The sequence below is a fragment of the Xiphophorus hellerii genome, chromosome 13, assembly GCF_003331165.1.
Source record: "Xiphophorus hellerii strain 12219 chromosome 13, Xiphophorus_hellerii-4.1, whole genome shotgun sequence".
Lineage (NCBI taxonomy): Eukaryota > Metazoa > Chordata > Actinopteri > Cyprinodontiformes > Poeciliidae > Xiphophorus > Xiphophorus hellerii.
In genome coordinates, this window is record NC_045684.1 from 3,397,977 (window position 1) to 3,420,284 (window position 22,308).

General features: G+C 35.9%; 4 protein-coding genes and 1 long non-coding RNA gene across 5 annotated transcripts in view; 3 read left to right on the top strand and 2 right to left on the bottom strand.

Annotated features, from left to right (window-relative positions):
- hsd17b8 (hydroxysteroid (17-beta) dehydrogenase 8) overlaps positions 1-22,308 on the top strand; it is a 100,056-nt gene that overhangs the window by 16,769 nt on the left and 60,979 nt on the right. The window lies entirely within an intron of this gene.
- Positions 291-14,514, bottom strand: psmb8a (proteasome 20S subunit beta 8A). Its single transcript, XM_032579905.1, has 6 exons — positions 14,229-14,514; positions 13,841-13,982; positions 9,409-9,520; positions 6,964-7,093; positions 1,184-1,388; positions 291-975 (listed from the first exon to the last, which is right to left on the bottom strand). Exons 1-6 carry the CDS (start codon positions 14,376-14,378, stop codon positions 887-889), a joined length of 828 nt encoding a protein of 275 aa, XP_032435796.1. The 5' UTR covers positions 14,379-14,514; the 3' UTR covers positions 291-886.
- On the top strand, positions 3,075-4,483 carry LOC116730571 (uncharacterized). Its single transcript, XR_004341340.1, has 3 exons — positions 3,075-3,860; positions 3,991-4,104; positions 4,317-4,483. It is a non-coding gene; the product is annotated as an uncharacterized LOC116730571 (long non-coding RNA).
- Positions 14,915-18,192, bottom strand: LOC116730566 (proteasome subunit beta type-7-like). Its single transcript, XM_032579904.1, has 8 exons — positions 18,079-18,192; positions 17,726-17,813; positions 17,182-17,279; positions 16,468-16,608; positions 16,241-16,356; positions 15,948-16,006; positions 15,598-15,749; positions 14,915-15,218 (listed from the first exon to the last, which is right to left on the bottom strand). Exons 1-8 carry the CDS (start codon positions 18,138-18,140, stop codon positions 15,107-15,109), a joined length of 828 nt encoding a protein of 275 aa, XP_032435795.1. The 5' UTR covers positions 18,141-18,192; the 3' UTR covers positions 14,915-15,106.
- On the top strand, positions 18,170-21,828 carry psmb12 (proteasome 20S subunit beta 12). The gene is made up of 7 exons (XM_032579908.1): positions 18,170-18,286; positions 18,676-18,746; positions 19,539-19,670; positions 19,815-19,944; positions 20,931-21,075; positions 21,347-21,555; positions 21,587-21,828. Exons 1-6 carry the CDS (start codon positions 18,239-18,241, stop codon positions 21,472-21,474), a joined length of 654 nt encoding a protein of 217 aa, XP_032435799.1. The 5' UTR covers positions 18,170-18,238; the 3' UTR covers positions 21,475-21,555; positions 21,587-21,828.

Here is a 22,308-nt window from a genome sequence, read left to right on the forward strand (position 1 = left end):
TATAAAATCTGGATGTGCATGACCATAATGCAATCCTTGATTAAAAAATTGCTATTTTGTCTTATTCATTGGCACCCAGTAAAAGATTTAGGATGACAAGCAGCAAAAATTAACATATGTAGAAATAATCTTTCTTCTGCCTAACATAACACCAAAACAAAATAGCATTTTTGTTCTAGCATATAATAAGAGATAAATAATTTTTTACCTAATGTTCAGGAGATTAAAGGTACATTTGGAGAGATACAACAGCAAAATTAAACTACTTTAATAAACACAGAACCAAGAAGTCACTTTTATAATAACAATCTTTATTTAGAATGACGTTGGTTGTGTTAAATTGTTGGGAGTTAGTTGAACAATTTTGTTTCTAGTAAAACAGCTTTTCTGACCTATGTCCATCCATCCATTTTCTAACACCCTTGTCCCTAGTGGGGTCGGGAGGTGCTGGTGTCTATCTCCAGCGAACGTCCCGAGCGAGAGGCGACACAGAGGACAAACAACCGTGTACACACACACACCTAGGGAGAATTTAGAGAGACCAATTAACCTGACAGTCATGTTTTTGGACTGTGGGTGGAAGCCACCATGCAAAGTGGGTTTGCCACCTGGAGAGAACCCACCATGCACAGGGAGAACATGCAAACTCCATGCAGAAAGACTCTGGGCCGGGAATCAAACCCAGGACCTTCTTGCTGCAATGCAACAATGCTACCAACTGCGCCACTGTGCAGACTACTTCTGAATTATATCTGAATGTAAAAAGTTTACTTTTAGGTACAGTATACATAATCTAAAAAAAAAAAAAATAATCAACATCCCTCATTTTGGTTACATATTGATGGAAAAAAGACTGTTTGGCTTGTCTGGGCTCTGAGCAGTTAAGTCAGAACATTCCCTCTCTGTAACGGTGGATCAGCTCTGAGACGTCCTCCTTACATACTTTTATCCAGCCATCCTCCTGCATGTGGTACACTTAAGATAGAAAGAGAAGAAATAAAAATGAATACAGGTGTACACACTTCTCTAAACTCATGATAAAAAGCTCAGAGGATTACCACAACAATCCATTCTGAGGGAAATATTGTGGAAATTGATTAAGCAAAAAAAAAAGAAAAATAGCACAAAAAGTGTGACAGAACATATTTAATCAGTTTTGAAATTATTTTTCAGATGTACTCACTGTTCACCACTCCACCAGAGTAAGCATCCCTGTGAGTAGCATGAGCGATGCCCCGACGGCCGAGTTCATACGCCTCCTCGACCGTCATGTCTTCCCTGTAGCCGCTGTCCACCACTCCATAGGCGTAACCATTTCCACACCCAGTAGAGAACATCCGGCCAGACAAACGAGTCCCATTTTCATCCACATAGTACAGACCAGGGCCCTGCAAAAGACAAAAGTTGTGACTGATCTTTAATAAGTTTTATTTTTGATGTAGCCACAGTTACATTACAAAACAATTTATATTAAATGTAGGAGGGTCATTCTCTGAATTTGGTACATTTTGTGTCTCACAGGTTTGTCTCAAAGATTTTTATACAGTATAATGCAAACCACATTTTTGAGAAAATCAAGAAATGGAAATATCCATGTGTCTTGGTAATGTAAAATGCAAATATATTTTAAAAATGATGTTTTGAAAGATTTTATGGGTTGTTGAAGCATAGAGGTCAGCCAAATGAGCATGTCCCCACTGACCAATGTTAATTTTTCACTGAATGTAAAACAAATAAAAATAGCCAGTAACTGCAAGTTATTTCTACTAATAGAAACATTTTTAAATATACTTTAATCTAAATAAAAGGAATATGAAAAAAATACATGAATTATTTATAAAATAGCACTTTTTTCACGTCCCTCCAGTTTTGTTCAACCCTGTAACAGCAGACCAATCCCTCCTTTTTATAAATAATGGCTCAGTCTAATTTCCTCAGCACCCTGGAAGTGACATCACTTAAGTCTCTTCCTGCTCACTTTGTAAAAAGATTTAAGTGTTAATATAGTTTCTTACCTATATATTCATAATATTTTATCCAAAGACCGTCATCGTCATGCTCAACCTTTCAACACTGTTACGCACGTAAATGATATTTATTGTTGTTTGGGGAAAAGTAAAGAGTGGTCTTTGAAAAATATTTTAATGTCTTGTTTTCATCATATTATATGTTACTCCGTACCCTAGCTGATGTGGACTTATGGCAACTTTTAGCAAAAATCTTCAACCCCGTAACCCTGTTACATAAATGGTGGTTTTGTTATGGGGTTGAATGTTGGACTGTTGTTAAGCCAGTCAGTGTGATCAACCCCATTACAGTCTTTTACACTGGGTTCAACCCCGAAACGTGATACATTGTTATGATTTCTTTTATAATAACAGCAAATGTTAAACTAATATTTATTGGGTTATATGCAAAGTTTAAAGAATGATTCGAAACACAAAAAAGCCTGATTTAATGTTTATTTTGAAGTGTATTTTCATGATTTATGAAAAGCGCTTTTACATCAAGTTGCCATATTCTACTTATCAGTCTAATTATTATGATTCAGAATCAAATAAAATATATTTACAATTAGTTATGTTAATCAAGGGACATGTGATCTCAAAGGAACTGGAAGAATTAGTTTATTATGTTATAGAGTTATAGTCATAGAGGAATCAAATTGTCCCGTTACGGGGTTGAATTTAAAGCAACCTAAGTAACAAAGAAATTCGTAATACTGTTTGGGATTTCATGCATAAAGTGGGGAAACATATTTTCTTGGAGGTTCAAAGAGTCCTTCAATAGATGCAGTGTTCAAACAATTTATTTTTTTGTAGTATATTTTTAAGTAACCGAAGATCCCAAAATGTACAGAATTCAGAGAATCACCCAGGAGCAGATTATGAATGACAGTATTTTGAATGGTATTAGCGGTCTATTTCATGGGCACCTTTGTTGGTGAAGACAGGTGTTGCACCCAAAAGGGGGAAACGCTGAACGTGTAACTTGCGCAAAATAACCAACCCATGTTTTATTTTTGCGGGTCAAACTGACAGCACACTTTAAGTTCCGGGTCAGAGGTGAACTCGGATCTCCTTTATTGCTGTTGCTGCCATAGACATAATATAAGGGTAGACGCCGCATTGGCCGCTCCGGCGCAGGAAATACGGCGGCCATCTTAGAGCGGTATACCCTCGTACTTTGCTGAACCAAAACAACAGAAGATGCCTCAGTTCTGCTCGGCTTATTCGTGTTTAAATCTACGAACTGTTGATGTCAGGGACCGGGGGATAACTTTTCACAAGTAAGAATGACATATTATTGTTAGTATGTTGTGAATGTAATATTACTGTACTGTATTTATGCCCACCAGCGAAATGACAGCAAATGTTAGCTATCGGTCTTCAGCCGGAGATTTGATGACAGGAATATGTTTCAAACAGGCCTACTCACAATTTCAGTAGCTTTGTTTAATTATTATTATCAACAAATTTTAATCAAATTTGGAGTTTTATGTTCTTTAAAATATGAAGATCAAAAATAGTGAGTGTAACGTTTTTCTGAATGCTCAGCTTAAGCAGGCAACAAGGCTCCTTAGTTTCAACCGTTGCAAATAACATGGACCTCATTCGGACAATGTTTTTGTGTACACACTCCCAGATATCACGTTTTTGTTTTAAAGGTTTCCAAAAGATAAAGAGAGGAGGAAGAGGTGGGAAATAGCTTTGAGGAGGGATGGATTCACTGCAAGTGATTCATCTGTACTATGCAGTGAGCATTTCAAAACGGAGGATTTTGACAAAACAGGTCAGATTGTCAGACTGAGAGCTGATGTGATACCATCAATTTTCAGCTTCCCAGTTCACCTTCAAAGAGTAGGTGCATTATTAAAAGTTCATTAGCATTCATAAATGTGCATAATGTTAGCCTTAAGGGATATATGTGTGTTTATGTACAGGTAGTATATACTGTGAAGTCCATATTCATAAGGTTTTTACATTTAAGGTTGAAAACTACAGAACTACAATAACCTCCACAAAAGCCCAAAGTAGTGAGTATGTGGCCTCTCAAGATGACCCAGAAACTTGTAGTTCAGACCTGCAACCCCAGTCTAATGATGTGAGTATTTTTTCTATTGTAAATATCATATCATAATGGTCAAGATCATATTAAAATCTAAATTATTTTCTAACCCTCATGTTGAATGTTCTCACAAATAAAACAAATAAAACCAACATAGTTGAAGACACACACAGTGCTGCTGTCGTCTGAAAGAAAGTGTGCCATAGTGATGTCTAAGTGATGGGTGATGTCCATCTCTCTGTCTTTAGGATCATTGCTATGCTTTGCCAGCTTCTCTTACCGCTGTCACTGCAAAACATAAGAGAGCGTTGGCAAGAGTGGAATATCTGGAGCGGGACAAGAAAAACACCATGGCCAGAGAGAAGAGGGCAAAGACCACAGCAAAGTCACTTTTGGGGGAATTGAGTGAAAAAAATCTCATTACTGAAGAACTCAAAGAACGGCTTGAATTGTATATGTTGTGTTGTATATATGTATATGTATATGTATATATACATATATATATATATATATATATATATATATATACGTATGTATATATATATATATATATATATATATATATATATATATATATATATATATATATATATATGTGTGTATGTATAAGGCTATTAGATTGTGTAAAAATGTAATGAATATGTAAATACTGTCACAACAGATAAGTATGCATGTGTGTATGTGTGTATATATGAGATTATCGGAATATATACATAATGTGTGTGAATAAATTGCATCTTTGGTTGTATCTTGCAAAACATGTCATACTTTAAAACATTGTATTCCACCAAAATTATTTAAATATGCTAAACTATACGTTCCTATACATGCAATTTTAATAGCTGTATGCCTAAAATTTAATTATGTGACAATGTGATTACTATTCAGCGTGTTATGATCTATTAAATGCGCTGATCCTTTATTGTGCCTGCCAAATATATAAGGCTGAGTGGAGTGGTATACCGCTCCAAGATGGCCGCCCTAAATCTCGTCAGCTCCAATAGGCGAGAGCGGCCCATGAGGCGTCTATCCTTATATTATGTCTATGGTTGCTGCTGTCACTGTGGCTAGCTGCTTGTGTTTGGCGTTTTCCAAAATCACTGAAGAATACTGTTGGATCGAGCCAAATTAAAAGGCCGAAGGATTATATGGTGTTTTCTGGCAACAACTCGACTGTGAGTCGTTTATTTTACGTACTTTGTTTTTCTGTTTTAATAGTATAAATGCTGTAGCGACACGCCCACTCAAATCTATGTATTGGTGACAAAAAAATTATCTTATAGATTAAAAGATTATTCTCTTTTTGTTAATTTTGTGGCCGAATAGAAGATATATCCTCAAAGTATTAAATAAGCCCTTTGATTTTTGTCAATTTGTCCTTTTTAGGATACTTTTAGTTACTTTTCTATGATTTTGATGACGGCCTAAAGAACTCTGGAATTGGTTCATTTATTTGGAGTTGTGCAACAAAACAAAAAAAACAATTCATTGTTTATTGAAACAATACTTAAGTCAATTAAGTTTAATTGACTCTAATGTCAATTAAACTTAGATACAACTTGAAACTGGACTTTAATTTGATCTGTAACTTTAATTTGATCTGTAACTTTAATTTGATCTGTAACTTTTATCTGATCTTTAACTTGAAAAATGCTTCATGCAATATAGCAATTATTTCATTGATGAATGTTGAAGTTGTTTTGGATAGCAGTTTAACCCTGTTTAAATGTGAATGCTAATTTGTATTTTTTTTATGACCTTGTTTTGGTCAGGGTTTTTTTTTCCACCCCCTGTTTCAATCCAGGACGGTGAGCTACCGTATCACTGCAACTTTGCAGTAGGACTTAATTGAACCAATCTACTTTATTTTTCCAGACCTTTTGCCTTGGATCATGGACTAAAAACATTCGGATTATTGATTGATGGACCATTAATCACCCTGCATACAAAAGAACGGACTTGAATATGACACCCAACTCTTGGGTGTCATCTGGGTTTTTTGTTGTTGTTTTCCTGTTGTGTTTATTGCTTATACTAATAGGAAAATATTATTATTGAATACCTTCCTAAATATATACAAATATGAAAATTTGAATACAATAACTTAAACTTACTTCCTGTCTGATGGTGTTTTATTCACACACACAGGCTCCTCTGACTGCCTATTACCATATTACTGTAATCAGGCGCCTAGCTTTAATTAGCGTTGCAAACGCTAGATGCTGCTGTCAACAGGTGTTTGATGGATGAATTGTTGTAAAATGATACATTTTTCAAGCTTTGATGATTATGGCTGAGATGCAAAGAAAAATAAATGGATGACTTGCACAAAGATTAAAGACAGCTCTGATTTTAATTCAGCTGACAAGGTAATCAGCGCGTCAACTTTACCCTGGTGTACCACCTTAGTGCCTTGAATCATTGGCTTAGCCTCTACATTAAGTACTAGTTTAATATTGATTGTACTGACCCTTCCTTGATTTCTCTTTGGTGATGAGCTCTATTTCTCAGAGGTTGGAAAGCCTTAATTTTGTGATTAATTGTTGTTGCCTTTTATGCACTTTCCTTCACTTCCCCTGCTTCCTGTCTAGCTCAGACATACAGATTCAGAACTATGTTTTGGTTTTAGAGTTGGTTGAAACTTCCCTCTGCATCACTCCTATTACCTTATATACTGTGGCGCTGGTTTTGTTGATAAACCTCAACCCAACATATGACAATAGTAACTAAATCTAGGTCTTAAATGATAAACTTTTATTTTCTAATAGTTTGAAAACTTACATTGTTATGCAGAAATTTAAGCAGTATGAGTGATGCATAACAACTTACATTGTTATGCAGAAATTTAAGCAGTATGAGCCTATGATTGAGGTAAAACAACCACTAACGGCTCACCTCTTTGTCCCATCCGCAGATCATGCTCCCCACAGAAAGGCCCATGCCTTTGTAACCCAGCATCATGTTACACAAAAGCTTAGAAGCAGCAGCTACAGAAATCCGATGATTGTTCCTCAGTCTGTACAACCTGAAAAAAAAATACATGACAGTTAATGAGCAAATGAGTTAATAAAAACTAAAACAATACACTGATATAGTTTTATGTCAAAACAAATGTGCTTACCCTACTTTTTTTAAACCATGAATATATCACTTTCAGTAAGTACAAACAATAACTGTGGACTTCTGGTGATGTAAGGCAACAAAGAGAACTTCAATTGAAACAATATAACAATATATGCTGAATGATAAGCATCAACATGAGAAAGACACTCATACGAAATTAAATTTACTGAACAACAAAAGAAAGAACCATGCAGGGAAAAAAGTGATGAACAGAGGTTAGCAAGGTAAGCTAGCTTAACCACAACAGCTAGCAACATATGTTCACCAGATGTGGAGGTACTGGAGAACTGATTTGCCTAGCTCACTCATTGGCTGTTGAGATGCACTGGTCCAATCTTTAGGGCATACTGAATTTTTAATATGCCAATTCTGAAAACATGCCTGGTAAGGTGAAGCTTGTTTAAATTGTGGGATGGACAAACAACAAAGTCTCCTCAAAAAATATAAACAAATGTAAAATAGCATGTGATGCAAAGTAAAGAGAAAAACACCAGATCATAGTGGGTAATCAAGCCTCTTGGCACAGCATGAGGCTTTTCACAGGAGTTATTTTTGGGTGCCTTGGATTTGTCTTTTTTATGGTCTGAGTTGAACTCCACACAGAAGCTGTGATTTCAAAAGACTACATTATGAACAAATTATCAGTCAGTTAAAAGAGGACTTGGGATAATGTCAGCACTAAATACTGTAGATAGCCAAAAATATCAACAATATGTCATTGTAGTCATGACAACTACCTCATGACAGATGATCTAAACACATAATTGAATAAAGCAGCCTTCATATTTAGGGTTGAACATATCAATAATATCAGTAATCTACATTTGAATTTGTGATTAATAAAAATTATCTGAAGCCTTCTCAGACATCTAATTTAACAAAATACAATTTTCAACGTTTGGCATGTTTTGCGGTAAGTGGTGGTAAGGATAGATGAGGAGACCCAAGTTGTGATGAGAAATGATGAATTTAATGAAGATGTCAGAATACAAAAGTCCGACAGCACAGGTAAGCAGAAGGCTTGGAGCTAAGAACTGGTAGCAACTGAAGTAACTCATAAAAACAGGCACTGGGGAGACACAGGCTGACACAACAGACAACAGTAAAGACAAGGAGCAGGGAACACAGGTGGGATTAATACACAAGGGGTAATCAGGGAACATGAGACAGCTTTGGGCAATCAAGGGATAGAAGGGATAACACAGAGACTCAACTGACACAGAAACACCAAATCCTTACAACGTTAATGAACTTCAATAGAAGCAGAATGTCATTCTGTACTCAAAACGGCATTTGAACATAGCAGCAAAGCAACATCCCATTGTGGGATCTTCCATCCGCCTTCTCTTGATGCTGGTGTGGTAACGTTGCTGGAAAAAAACTCTACATGCTACAGACTTTGGTTGAACAACAAAGTTTTATTACAATACTGCAGCCCAAATCAGCATGACCGAATTGGCGGGGATTTCATTGTAGTGAAATCCCCGCGATCGATAGACAGCACCCCATATATTGGATTCTGGTCAACACACTCTCTCCTCCAAGTTTACATTATCACATGCCTGTGTTCCCGATATGGGCATGTTCAGGTCACATTGGTAGTATGTCTGCTAATGCATCTGAAATCCATATACTGTATGAAACCTGCTTTTTGAACTCAATGTCTCTTTTTCTCGACCGGTCCTCTAGAACATTACCAAAAAAGTCCTCATGTGTGATCAGATATTACTCCATGCATCTCATATTCTGAAAATGTTGGGCCACAACCCACAGGATCAAGAGACTGTTTTGGCTTGGCAAGAATATTTTGAAGTGATTTGGGAAATAAGTAGTGAATGTGGATAAAAAAAGGTTTAATCTGAGGAAGTTTTTTTGTTTGTTTGTTTTGTTTTATTACTACAAATAATAATAAAAAAACATATTTGTCAAATAAATCAGTAGAGGAGAAAGACTTTTTGTGTTTTGCTTTACATTGCTGCCAAACAAAAAGTTCTGTCTTTATCAAACATGCAACTAATTTTCCTATGTAACTGGCAAGACAAGCAGAAATAGAAAGACAAATACCACAAAGCTATCATGATTACATGTTTAATAGAAAGAAATGGAAGCCCAAAAAAAGGTTTCTAAACATTTAAATTTCAGTGTAAATGCATAGATCCTAAATATAATAATAAGTCATTTTTCTGAGCATCTAGAAATTGAAAACTCAGAACAAACCTGCATTCTTTGGCAAGGAGTCTCTCCCAGTACAGGCAGTCTGCAGCACTGCCTGACATGGTGCCCAATAGATAGGGGTTGATCTCAATCACCTTGTTGACATCATTGGATGCTGTCATGTCAAAGAAAAAAAAATTCTGTAACCAAGACTATGGATTAAAGCAAATCCAAAAAGAGTCATTCCACAAATTACTTGCTATGAATAGTAATAGCAGGTGGTCCTTCCTCATTATTATTTTCAACTTTTATTGAAAATAATAGTTGAATATATTCAGAAAATATAAACAATGTCCACACCACTGTTGTTGCTTGCTATTTGATAAATCTCTAACAGCTGACAGTCAGTGGTGCCAAAAAATTACCCAGCCCACTGATGCCTAAGAACCAGCGGATCCAAAGTAGGATAAAGAAATGTTGAAATGAATTTACATTTAGGCTGTACTCCTTAGAGTATCACAACTATGTATGCAAGGGCGTAAATCCCATCTCATTATTGGGGGAGACCATAAACAGAAAAATTTCTTAGCAATTTTGGGGGAGTTGGTGAAGTTACAGTGAAATGTAACGTAAATATGGTTTAAAATTTTTTAAACCATGTTCAAGCTGCAAGACCAAAAATGACTAATAATGCACATCAAACGTGTTTTTCTCAGTAAACAAACTATTGAAAAGTAAAACTACAATTCAAATGTTGCTTCTTTTCGAGTTTTGTTCCGTCTGACTGATCTAATTTCTGTTACACCTTTACAAAAAATTAAGGTTCTAAATAAAAAAGCTTTAATGAGTAATAAAATTCCCCATAAACATTGTTTTATTGTAATAGCTCCCAATACAAGTTATGGGCTGTTTAAATTATAACCTGTTAAGTTGCTTTATTTTTAAGCCTTTTTTTTAGTTTTGTCATGTCCTGGATGGCTGAGAACCAACAGGTAGATAGAAATGAATATCTGAGGAACATCATAACTTAAACGTAACATTTAAAGCACCAGGGTTTATATAAAAAAATATTCACATTTTATTTTGTGGTTTTAAAGGCTCTATGTTGAAGACAGTGAGAAATAAAGGCGGCTTTCTGTTTTTGGGGCCTGCCCATAGCAATGCATAGGGAGAGCAGTGACTGACTGCCTCCATGACTTGCATGACAGGCACCTATAGTTCTACACCCAATAAACTGTCTCTTTATTTATTATTCTTCCATCACCGTTAATGCGGCTTGTACCGCTGCGTGCACCCCCACAAAAGTGGTATCAAAACGTGCGGCTATTACTTTTAGTGGGATTCGGAGTTACCATGGCGACGTAAAAAGCGAAAAACGATGCCCCAAAATACATTGAAGTCAATGGAGCGAGGTGACAACAAAATCCTCAAAATACCCTATTTTTGAGGATTCACGTAGAATGAATTCACGTACTGAATTTACTGGATAAATTCCAGTAAAAAAAATGAATTCACGTAGAAATGAATTCATGAATTCACGTAGAAATGTCATTAAAATTTAATTTTGTAGATACCCCTGTGAAGTGAAGACAGCACGTCGATACAAATTACGGTTTGTCCACAACTTGTCTCTAAGCAACCCAAAGTTTTTGATTTTTTTGTAAAATTAGAGTGTAACTGACACTCCGCTAGAGTGAGAGACGGAGTGACATTTTGATCCCAAAATATTTTTTAACTCGCCCTCACGCCCACAAATATCGCCCTATCAGTATCAAACTCGGTCATGACATTGATGCGCATGCTCCGGTAAAATGCTTTCAAAATTTATCGAGGGCTTACGGTTTTCTGTCAAGCTGCTTCAGAGCAAAGTCTTACGACAGGATAAGCTCACGCTCTCATCCATTGACTTCCATATATTTCTGAAAAATTTCGGAGCTCCGCACACACCATCTTTCTCTCATCGCTGTTATTACTGTGAATGAGGTAGAGATATGAATCGCAGTATTATCGGAGACGACAAATAGCCCTCTCATATGCTTCAAACGGTTTTCCAATACGTATCACGGTTCCCAAATGGGAATTAGTTGTTCGGAGTGTTTTTTTTAGTCAAACTGGCTGGCTCAAACAGATAGAATTCTGTATCCCCCTGCATGTCTCACTCATAACTGACAGTTGGCAGAGGATTAATTACCATAGCAACGGAACACAGAGCAGGGAGAGCTTCTGCTTAGGACTACAAATACGCATCACTGTAGTTCTAACTATAGTCTAACATTCAGTTAAAACAGAGGAGGACTGAGCTGGCCTTTAGAACTACTTGCTGCTATGGGCTGTATATATCTGATTTAACCCAAACACTGTTACTTATAAGATTAGTGTAGCCCTTTAAAATAAAGCTTACAGAAAAGTTCAAAATAAAAGCCTGAATATGCCTCTCAGGCCTTTCTTATCTTTTTCTCTCAGGTTAGTGCAGAGAGAGCTACCGATCGCGGTACTATCGGAGACAACAAATAGCCCTATCATATGCTTCAAATGGTTTTTGGATCGGCCTTATGGTTCCTGAACGGGAAGGAGTTGTTCGGACTGCATTGTTTAGAAAATGTGACTGCTTCAAACAGATAGAATTCTGTCTCTCCCTCTCTGTCTCACTCACATGACAGTTGAGCTGCTCTTTAGAACTACAATGACTGAAGGTTAGAACTACAACATGGAGGAACTGTCAGTTACTACAGAGGAGGTCTGAGCTGGCCTTTAGAACTACTTGTGTTTTGAGCATTATAGAACTGATTTAATCCAATCACTGTTACACATGGGATTAGTTTTGCCATTTAAAATCAAACTTACTCAAAATTTCAAAATAATAGCATTGACTATTTTTACATCAGGTAATTGCGCTTTTAGACATTATATAACTAATTTAACCCAATCACTGTAGCGCGTGGGATTAGTTTGGCCCTTTGAAATGAAGCTTCAAATAAATTTCAAAATAAAAGCACTGACAATTTTTACATCAAGGGTTAGGGTTTTTAGCATCTTTATCACATTTTCCAAATTCATGTGGACCTCCACATCTTGCACACCTAATTTTTCCTTTACATTCCTTTGCAATGTGTCCCATTCTTTGGCAAGTAAAACATCTGAGGGGTTTAGGGATGTAATCTCTAACTCTGTAATTCATGTATCCCAGCTGGACATTTTCTGGCATAATATTTTCAAATTGTAGAATCACTGCCATAGTGTCTTTAAGTTCCCCATCTCTTTTACTTTTAATGCTGGTGGCATCTATTATTTTCCCTCCTTTGATTTTTTTTTCACCTCCTCCATTGTCATTTCAAGTGGAACTCCTGAAATTACTCCTCTCAGCCTAACTAAAGATCCTGGAATATATGTTTTAATTCTTTCCCCATCAGGGTTTTCATTTTGATTATCTTCTGTTGCTGTGATTCACTGACAGCATGTATTAGCACTTTTCTGTAATTCATGATTCTAGCCATTTTAATTTTCTCTATTTCTTCATCTATTAGGTCAGCTTTATCGGGTGACTATAACCCCCATCTTGCTTGAATTCCACCATTACTTTGAATTCCACTTCTATGTTAAAGTCATCCTGTTCTCGTGAACTCGCAGGCCGTTGGTTTGTTTTTGTTCTTTTGCTAACTTCTGCTCTTGCCTCACTTTCTTCCGACCAACTTCTTGCCCTTTCTTGTCTCTTCCTAATTGCTCTTTTCATTCGTGATGATCTTGATATCATCCATTCCATCTCATTCCCACTATTTCCTCCTGATGTAGAAGCCATGTTGCTACAGTCAATGTACAGTTTATGTGATCCACCAAAATCAAATCGTACCAGCTTCGTTTGTTTGCTACGTTCACTTGCTTCTCCTTCAAAATCCCACACTTTGGACTGAACCATTGTTCTAATAATGGTAGGGGGGACCTAAAAATTCATTCTTATTTTATTCTGAGATAAATGGCAGATTTATTTCTTCTTTTTGTTTCTTTTGTCTTTTCATATTGATATTATTTAAATGCAAATGTTTCTTCATTGATTTTCTTTTTTGGGGGGGACAATTCTAAACTTTTCCAAGATTGCGGGGGTCCGGACCCCCCGACATTTACGCCTATATATGTATGTATGAGAATGCCTCAGTGACTGATAATCTTTTAACATTTTCTTTCGAAACAACTTAATTGTCAAGCACATTATTGTGAGGTTAAGTTATTACAGTAAACACAACTTGTTACCATTTTATACAAAATCAATTTTATTATTTAGTGGATGTAACTTTTGTATAAAGTAAATGAGTAAATTACATGTTTTGCAGTTAAATGGGATTGAAGGAACACCGGCAGAAGCAACTGCAAAATGTCATTCCAACGTTACACTTTAACAAGTATTCTCATGTCGTCTTTTTTTTTTTTTAACTCAAAGCACCTGCTCTATTAACGTCACTGCACCTCTGCCCCACCTCTCTCCCTGACCCATATTATTTACCCAGGTATCGTCCAGCTGAAGCTCTGGAGTCCACGGCCACGATGACTCCATGCCTGAACTTGAAGGCCAGGGTGGTCGTTCCGTGGTTCATCTCAATGTTCACCCCTCCCTCCTTGTTGCAGGAGGTCAGAAACCCAGAGGGCTGCGATGAAACCAAACAGAAATATGGCTTCATGTTACTGAACCCCATTTATGGAAATATGAGAGAGAAATATTTTATAGTTTATAGCTCAGGTAGCCACTTTTAATCGCCTTTATCATTTAATAATAAAAACTAACAATCCATAACACAAGAGACGCGTAAAACAACTCGACTCACGTCATGCGTCAGTGCTTTAAATTATAACATTGTGTTTTTGTTTTTAAATTAAGATAATATGATTCTCACCTCTTCTCCCACCGGAACAGCAAATTCCCGAACTGAGGTTCCAAAACTGTAATGATTAGTTCGGTCGACGAGATGCTTCTGTCTGGTTCCGAAAATCTGCCCACTGGTTTCAGAAAAAGGTTTCAAACCACTAACTTCAACAAGAGCCATTATATTTCTGTCAGAATATTAGATTATAACGCAACTTTATTGTTACAGGTTTTAATATTTCCCGAAACAACGTCGGCAGTTCACAGCTCCGTGGATTGTTTCCTGGTACGTGACAAAGAATCCGAAAGTGAAAGAAATCTGTGAAATGTTTTTTATAGACATTTTTTTAATACCGTAAATTGTATTTAATGGATGAATAAATTTGAAATAAATGTCTATATTCACCATACTTTATGTTTTTTAACATAAAATATAAAAAATAAATCACTATTCAGCTTAAATGTAAAGTTTTGTCAATATGCGATGCCTAACACCTTTTAACCCAATGGAAACACACCTATTTCAGCATCATCAGTCTCCATGCGGAAGAGCAGAAATTAGGTTGCAAGAAGGTAGGTGCAGATTATAAAGCAATGAAGTTTAAAATTATTCCTTTAAGTGATGGGTCACTGTGTTTTTAATGAGTTATAATGCAGCTGTGTAGGTGCTGTATTAATAAATCAGAATGCTGAAAATAAAATCAAGAACAAAACTGACAATCTGTAATCAAAATTTGTATCTGTATTTAATGACCTTTACACATTTAAATCCTTGCAGCAGCCCATTACAGTGTTTGAATTATTCCACAAAACAGTGACAATGAAAGACAATGTTTCAGAAATGCTTTGGTTACACCATCACATCCAAAGCCTGTAGAGATTTCCTGTATTTTGGTGTTTTATTGAAGATCAGGCTGTTTCCATCTTCTGCACCGTCTCTTGAACGACCTCCAGCTTTAAGGGAACAACTTTCTCTGTCAGGACCTTCGTCGTTCCGGGACGATACTTGTAATTCATTTTCCTACAAAAGTAAGAGTAAAAAAAAATCATTTTGAATATAATTTATAAAATTTCTCCTTTATGCTGTACTATAAAGTTTAAATGTGCTAAACATTTATCACAATATCATATTTTACCTTACATGATGTAATAAATGTAAAAGACTTATAATATACAGTACATCTTAATTTAACATTTTTGCTTTGCACAATAAAGTGGCAGCTTGTTTAAGGATTCAAACAACAAGCAGGAAGAAATTCAGAAACCATTTTCTGATATTTCCCAAATATTTGAGAAATATTTGCAAAAGAAAAGTGGTTTGGAGACATGATTAAAACATAATTGAAATCCACTCTTCTAGAAGCCTTTTCAGAAAGTTACTCAGACTTGTTCAAGTCTACCTGTCATCTTTGTACTCTGACTCCTGGTAGGGTCTGATGTAGTCCACTCCTTGTTTAGTGATGACACAGACGTCGATGTTGTTGCCTGAGCCGAGGTCACTCATGATGCCTGCATGGATGGACGATCGTACCAACTCCTTCGCCTCCTCCAGCTGAGGGAGAGAGGAAATAAATCTTAGGAAGAAGCAAATGGGCAGACAAAGCCTGAACTGCAATATAGTGCAGTAAACCTCTATGATTCAATGTTTTTATGATCAATTTTGATTCTTTGCAGGAAATAATTTTGTGGCTGATATTGATTGATAGAAAAAATAATATTTCACCATGTGGAAAGAAGCATTTTAATGTACCTCTAGATTGTGTTTGAACCCGTCTTCTAAAATTGCGAGAGCAGCCAGATCACCTGATCCTGTGTGAACACAAAATAATATGATTTGAAACAGGTGTTATTTAATTCTAGCTTGAATATAAAAACAAAAAAGCAATTTCTAGTGCATTAAAAAAAGAAAAACTGTCACAAGACAGTGAAGAGCATGTTTTAATTATCTTAATAAATAAACAATGACAAGAGCATCTCTGCAGCTTTGGCAATGTTGGCAATAATGTAATAATACTTTTTATTAGGCAGAATTATATTACATACCCATTGCAAGATAAGGGACCTTATCTACATCTCCATATGGACCCACAGTGTACAGATGGTTCCCAGTACAGTCCACTCCTCCCAGTAACAGGTTGGCACCAATCTGACCGTGATACCTGAGGACAAGACACAAAATAAGATTAACACACAAATATTAAAATAACAAGAAACAGGCTGTTTTTTATGTCATTCCAACAGAGATGTCCACACATGCACAAAGTGCTGACCTGTACAGCATGTCCTGCAGTATGTTCACCGCCATGACAACACGAGGGTTTCTCCCGCTGTTCAGGGAGAAGATGGAGAGGTTGGATGACAGAAGCTCTGTGGTTTTCTCTGTGTCTGCGGCTGTTCCTGCTCCACAGCAACTAAAAACATGAGGAGATGAAATAATGATGATGAGAAAACAGACAAACCAGAGGAGGAATCTAGCTTTCTAGAATAAGGAAGAAAGAAGCAGTAACTTATTTTTGTAGTTTATGTTCTGCTTTAGCAATGAAAGGGATCTACATGGTTTGTAATTTCTATTTTAATACCCATCTTAACACACTTTCCATGTCATTCTATCTTAAATTGCATGTGATGTAAGTCTTTCCTTTATAGATTCTCAATTAAAAATTATATGACTCCACCGTTCCTTTTACTGCTATTAAATAAAGGGGAAGCAAATACAGCAAATGGTGCCAAAACAAGAAACTTAGGACAAGTATGTGAAGGAAAAACTGCGACAAACAGATCTGAGCCATGCAGCAACTATCCAAATTGTTAACATTCTATTAATTACTCTATATTTATAATCACTTTTAATCTACGTCGAAGAAAAGAAAAAGTGGAATACAAATGATGTAACATCCTATGGATGGTTGGATATTATAGAAAACTTTTTTATCCATATTATATTTTCACTTCTATTCATTCCAATCAAAACTTGTCAAACTTACTACATGTTTGGAGAAATGAAATGGATCTTTTCACACATCTTGTCGGCCACCACTTCACTGGATGTGGCTCTTGTGTCGGCTCCCAGGACAACTCCATCCTACACAGCAAAACACAAAAGTGAAGATCAAACTAAATCTGTTTATAACTTATACTAAACACATATGTTTAATATTCTGTATCAGCTCAAATAACTATAAAGTTATTGTCATACAGCCGTATTTTGTATTTTTCTGGACAGATCACTGTGTTTAGGAACATTCACCCATCAAAATGTATCAAATCTTATTGTTTTACCCACTTTTACTGTGTCCATTTTGTAGTGTTGGGAATTTCAACATGTAAGTAATAAAGTCCCTGGTAGGACTGGCTCATATTTGATGCATCTGCTTATTAAAATTTGAGTAAAACAAAAATCTTTGCAGTTTTATCAACTTTATTTAATAAAAACAACTCTTTTGTTTGTGATTTTTTAAACATCCTACTGTATGTTAGCTTCTAACACTATTAAGCAATTTCTGCTATTTTTATTTCAGTAACACTCACCTTGAACACAACTCCTGCTATGGTGGTTCCAGTTTTCAGAGGTTTTGGGGTTTGTCCTCCTTTAAAAAGACCCTCTAACGCAGCATTTCTGGACAGAAGACGCAAGAGGGTGGGGACGGGGTGCAGGTGGAAAATTATATGATTATTTGTAGAATATTTAATTATATATAATAGAACCAGCTAAGATTATACATAGTTTCATTGTGCACATTTGATAAAACAGATAAACAAGAAGGAAAAAAGTTACTTTCGCTTTTGATCCAGGTGTAAACCTGCTTTAACTGTCAGTTTCAGTTCTTCTTTCTTCACTAATAGATAGTTTTGACCGATGATCGTCAAAAATAAGCTCTTACCTAGTCGCGTTTTCAAAATTAAACCCAGCTCCGGGGGTTTCGAGGACAGTTGACAGCGCCATAGTTGCTGTTTCTGCGGCTTCCCTGCGCGTCTCGGTGCGCCTGAGGTCGCTGTTCTGAGCGTCACGGCTCCTTTCTTTCTTTCGATTTTACCGAGAAAATGGAGAAACACTACACGGACTCAAAAGTCAAAGGAGTCAGCACAGGGGTGAGTAAATCCGCATAGTTTCAATAATTGCCATATGTTGGCCTTTCCCTTTTTTTACAGAGTAAAAATGAAAAAGATCGATTTACCTACATGTGAAAATGATGCCAAACTGAGTAGTTACCTGAAAATCATCATGGCGGATCATTTAGGTCATGTTTTATCGTGAGTTATTAAGGTTTCACATTTAAGCTCTTATACTAATGGACATTTCAAAGTTGCAATAGGAAATAACTTAAATTTTTGGTTAAAATCTTCGCACTAGTCCTGAGTTATAGAACTCCACTTCCCAGGATTCATAGCTTCTTTCAGGTTGCATGAATGAATACGTCAGCATGTGTTAAACCTGTCTATCTTATTGTCCCTCTCTCCTGTTTTTTGTTTGTCCTCAGACCACCATCTTGGCTGCCATATTTGATGGAGGGGTCGTGATTGGATCTGACTCCAGAGCTTCTATGGGAGGGTGAGGAGAGGGGTCACTTCACATGACCTTACAGCAGAGAGAATGTCATATTCATGACTAAATATATGATGACATAAAGGTCAACGTTATGTCCAAAATCATATTTACGCCCAAAACATCTTCTCTTTTTCTATGTCATCATACCAAATGATGAGAACTAAAGACAGTAGACTACAGTTCTGATTTTATAAATATGCATAAAAACATACGCACATGTCAATACATGTATTATATATACAGTACAGACCAAAGGTTTGGACACACCTTTTAATTCAATGAGTTTCCTTTATTTTTATGACTATTGACATTGTAGATTCACACTGAAGGCATCAAAACTATGAATAACACATGTGGAAATATGCACTAAACAAAAAAGTGTAAAACAACTGAAAATAGCCCTTATATTCTAGTTTCTTCAAAGTAGCAACCTTTTGCTGTGATTACTACTTTGCACACACTCTGCATGAGCTTCAAGACGTTGTCACCTGAAATGGTTTTCACTTCATAGGTGTGCCCTGTCAGGTTAATAAGTGGGATTTCTTGCCTTATAAATAGTCATGAAAATAAAGAAAACCCATTGAATTAGAAGGTGTGTCCAAACTTTTGGTCTGTACTGTATATATGCAAATATTTACATATATCCATCACAGAAACAATAACATATAGTAAAATATACTTGAACTTGAAGTGATTATGATAACCTAATACATTTTGTTCCCAATATCATATAAAAATATGTCTGAAATAATATATTATTACATATAAATCTGTCTCTGTCATTATTTTGTTTAGGGAATATGTTTCTTCTAAGACCATCAACAAGGTGATTCAGGTTCATGACCGGATCTTCTGCTGCATGGCTGGTTCACTGGCAGACGCTCAAGCCGTCATCAAATCAGCAAAGTCTCACCTGTCCTTCCACAGGTAAACACACCCAAAACGTTTCCATACAACGGGAAAAACTTATCGTTTTAAATTAAAGATGTATGTTGCCTTTTTCCCACAGTGTCCATTCTAAATTATATAGTTATTTATGTAACACATCTAGAATGTTTGTTTCTGTTATAGTGTGCAGATGGAGAGTCCTCCTCTGGTGATTGCAGCAGCGTCCGTCCTGAAAGAATTATGTTATAAAAACAAAGATGAGCTGCAGGCTGGTTTCCTTACAGCAGGATGGGACAGCAAGAAAGGAGCACAGGTTGGTCACAGTGCAGAACCTTTAATAATTATTCATACGGCCACAACTTTTCAATATTTTGTTACACAAACAATATCATCAAACTTCAATCGACTTTATTTGGATTTTGTATTGAAAGAACAACACAAAGTAGCATAAAATGAAAATTACACAGTTTTCAGGTTTTTTTCATAAATAAAAAAATCTATATTGTGTTTTTTATTCAAGCAGAACTGCCTTTTTTCTCCTGTTACATCAGCATGTTTATTTGCTCAACTTTACTTATCTAGAGACTCAAGTTCTTCACACATTTTCCCAAGTTCAGTCAGATTGAATGTACAGCATTTCTTGCCACAGATTAAAAATTGTAGTTGGGTTTGGACTTTGACTGACCCCTTTAAAAGTAATATAAACCACTTCATCATATCTCTGTATATTTAGAAATGTTGCCTTGCTGGAAGGTAGATATTAGCCTCAATATCAAGATTTTTATAGACTCTAACAGGTTTTCTTCCAGAATATTCCTGTATTTGGCTTCATCCATCTTCTCATCGATCAAGAATTGATTTGTGGACTGCATCACTCACGGCTGTCTGGTGAACAGATTCTTGAGCCTCAGCTGTGAATTTCTGCAGCTCCTCCAGAGTTGGCATGTGCCTCTTGGTTGCTTCTCTGATTATTCCTCTCCTTCACAGCCAAAGCAAAACTCTATTTATCATTAGATGGTTTTTGGAGGCTACTGGTTGCATTGGGTTTTATTTAGAAATATAAAAGTAGCTGAACACAAATGCACAACATATTCTTCTGGTTTTAACTGTAAAAAATTTTAATTGGTTTATCATTTTCCCTTCAATAATGTGTTAATTGCTGAAATATCTTGCTGTTCTTTTCTATAAAATCACCTTAAAATACATACAGCAAATAAAAAAATGTAAAGGTGTATGAATACTTTGAAATCTGTTCAAACTCCTTTAACTGCATTGCTGATGTTCTCGTTCCTCCTCCAGGTTTATGTTGTGTCTCTGGGTGGGATGTTAATCAGTCAGCAGGTTACCATCGGCGGCTCAGGAAGCACCTACATCTACGGATACGTTGACGCTAAATACAAACCCAACATGACCAGAGAGGAATGTCTACAGTTTGCCACCAATGGTACTAATACATTAAAAAAATAATAAACAAATATTCAAACACATTCATAATTTCTTAATTGAAATAGTTTATTGAAAGGCTTAAATTTGTTTTGCAAATATTAGACTTTAATTAAATGAAAATTATTAGTGTCAAGTATAAATTTATATTTTGATTATCAATTATTACATTTTACCAGTTGGTGACATAAAAGCTGCATGTATAATCTTTTTAAGTATTAAACTTGACCTAAGTTTTGTTCTCTCTTTCCTTTCCTCTCTTTTCTCTGCAGCTCTTGCTCTGGCGATGGGCAGGGACAACGTCAGCGGAGGTGTTGCTCACCTGGTGGTGATCACAGGAAAAGGGGTGGAGCATGTGGTTGTACCTGGAGACAAGCTGCCAAGATTCCATGATGAATGAATGATTTTTTTTTACTTTTTTGTGTGAATGCCACTTTAAAACTTGTTAGAAAATGGTCAGTTTCAAGACCACAGTTTCCTTTTTCCTAAAGGAAACTGTGAAAAATATACAGTTTCCTAAAGGAAACTGTATATTTTATTGCTTTTTGCACTAGAAAGCAATATAAAAAACTCTTCACTCAACTTCAGATTCTACAGATTAAAATTAGTTTGTTGCCTTATTGAACTTTAGATAATCTTACATGAGGAATTAAATGAATCAGTTGAGTCTGTCATTATGAACTGTTCAGTGGATGAACTGCCCCCCCCCCCCCCCCCCCAAAAAAAAACCCAAATAAATGTTCATTTTCTAACATACTAGTGTTTGGTATTATTTGTGAAGATGAAACATTTTCTTTTTTTTCATCACCTTATTTTCCCTCTTTGTCTTAATGGTATTTAGCTTCACTGCAATGACTATGATTGGCAATGACATTCAGACTTTGTATGACCACTTCACAAATTAAATTAAAAAAAACTAAAGTCAGGAAAAAATAAAATAAAGCAGGTTTTCTATGAAATGTACCGGTATGTAAAGTGCAATTAGTCTAAATGTAAAGTGTAATTACTAGTGAAATAAATTCCTGCTGATAAATGCTGTCACAGCTTCAAAATGTGCATTATGTTGCTTTTAACCAATAAATGTATAAAAATGTCACATTGGTATTTAAACATTTGACATAAAGGCCCAAATTTCCAAGTCATTAAAAAACATCAACACAGGATAAGACTTCAGTAACAAACATGGCTCAGTGTACAGCTCCATGACCTGTGAAAATAATTTCTAAAATACAAT

Bases quoted from the DNA above. Each gene is read 5' to 3' on its own strand.
- psmb12 (XM_032579908.1), top strand. From the start codon at position 18,239: ATGGAGAAACACTACACGGACTCAAAAGTCAAAGGAGTCAGCACAGGG. The intron at 18,287-18,675 runs GTGAGTAAATCC...GTTTGTCCTCAG, and splicing joins TCAAAGGAGTCAGCACAGGG to ACCACCATCTTGGCTGCCAT. The intron at 18,747-19,538 runs GTGAGGAGAGGG...TATTTTGTTTAG, and splicing joins TCCAGAGCTTCTATGGGAGG to GGAATATGTTTCTTCTAAGA.
- psmb8a (XM_032579905.1), bottom strand. From the start codon at position 14,378: ATGGCTCTTGTTGAAGTTAGTGGTTTGAAACCTTTTTCTGAAACCAGT. The intron at 9,521-13,840 runs GTAAATAATATG...TTGACATGACAG, and splicing joins TTCAGCTGGACGATACCTGG to CATCCAATGATGTCAACAAG. The intron at 7,094-9,408 runs GTTTGTTCTGAG...TTTTTTTTTCAG, and splicing joins CTCCTTGCCAAAGAATGCAG to GTTGTACAGACTGAGGAACA.
- LOC116730566 (XM_032579904.1), bottom strand. From the start codon at position 18,140: ATGGCGCTGTCAACTGTCCTCGAAACCCCCGGAGCTGGGTTTAATTTT. The intron at 16,609-17,181 runs GTAAGTTTGACA...TCATGTTTTTAG, and splicing joins TTCATTTCTCCAAACATGTA to TTGCTGTGGAGCAGGAACAG. The intron at 15,750-15,947 runs GTACATTAAAAT...TCTCTCCCTCAG, and splicing joins GGTTCAAACACAATCTAGAG to CTGGAGGAGGCGAAGGAGTT.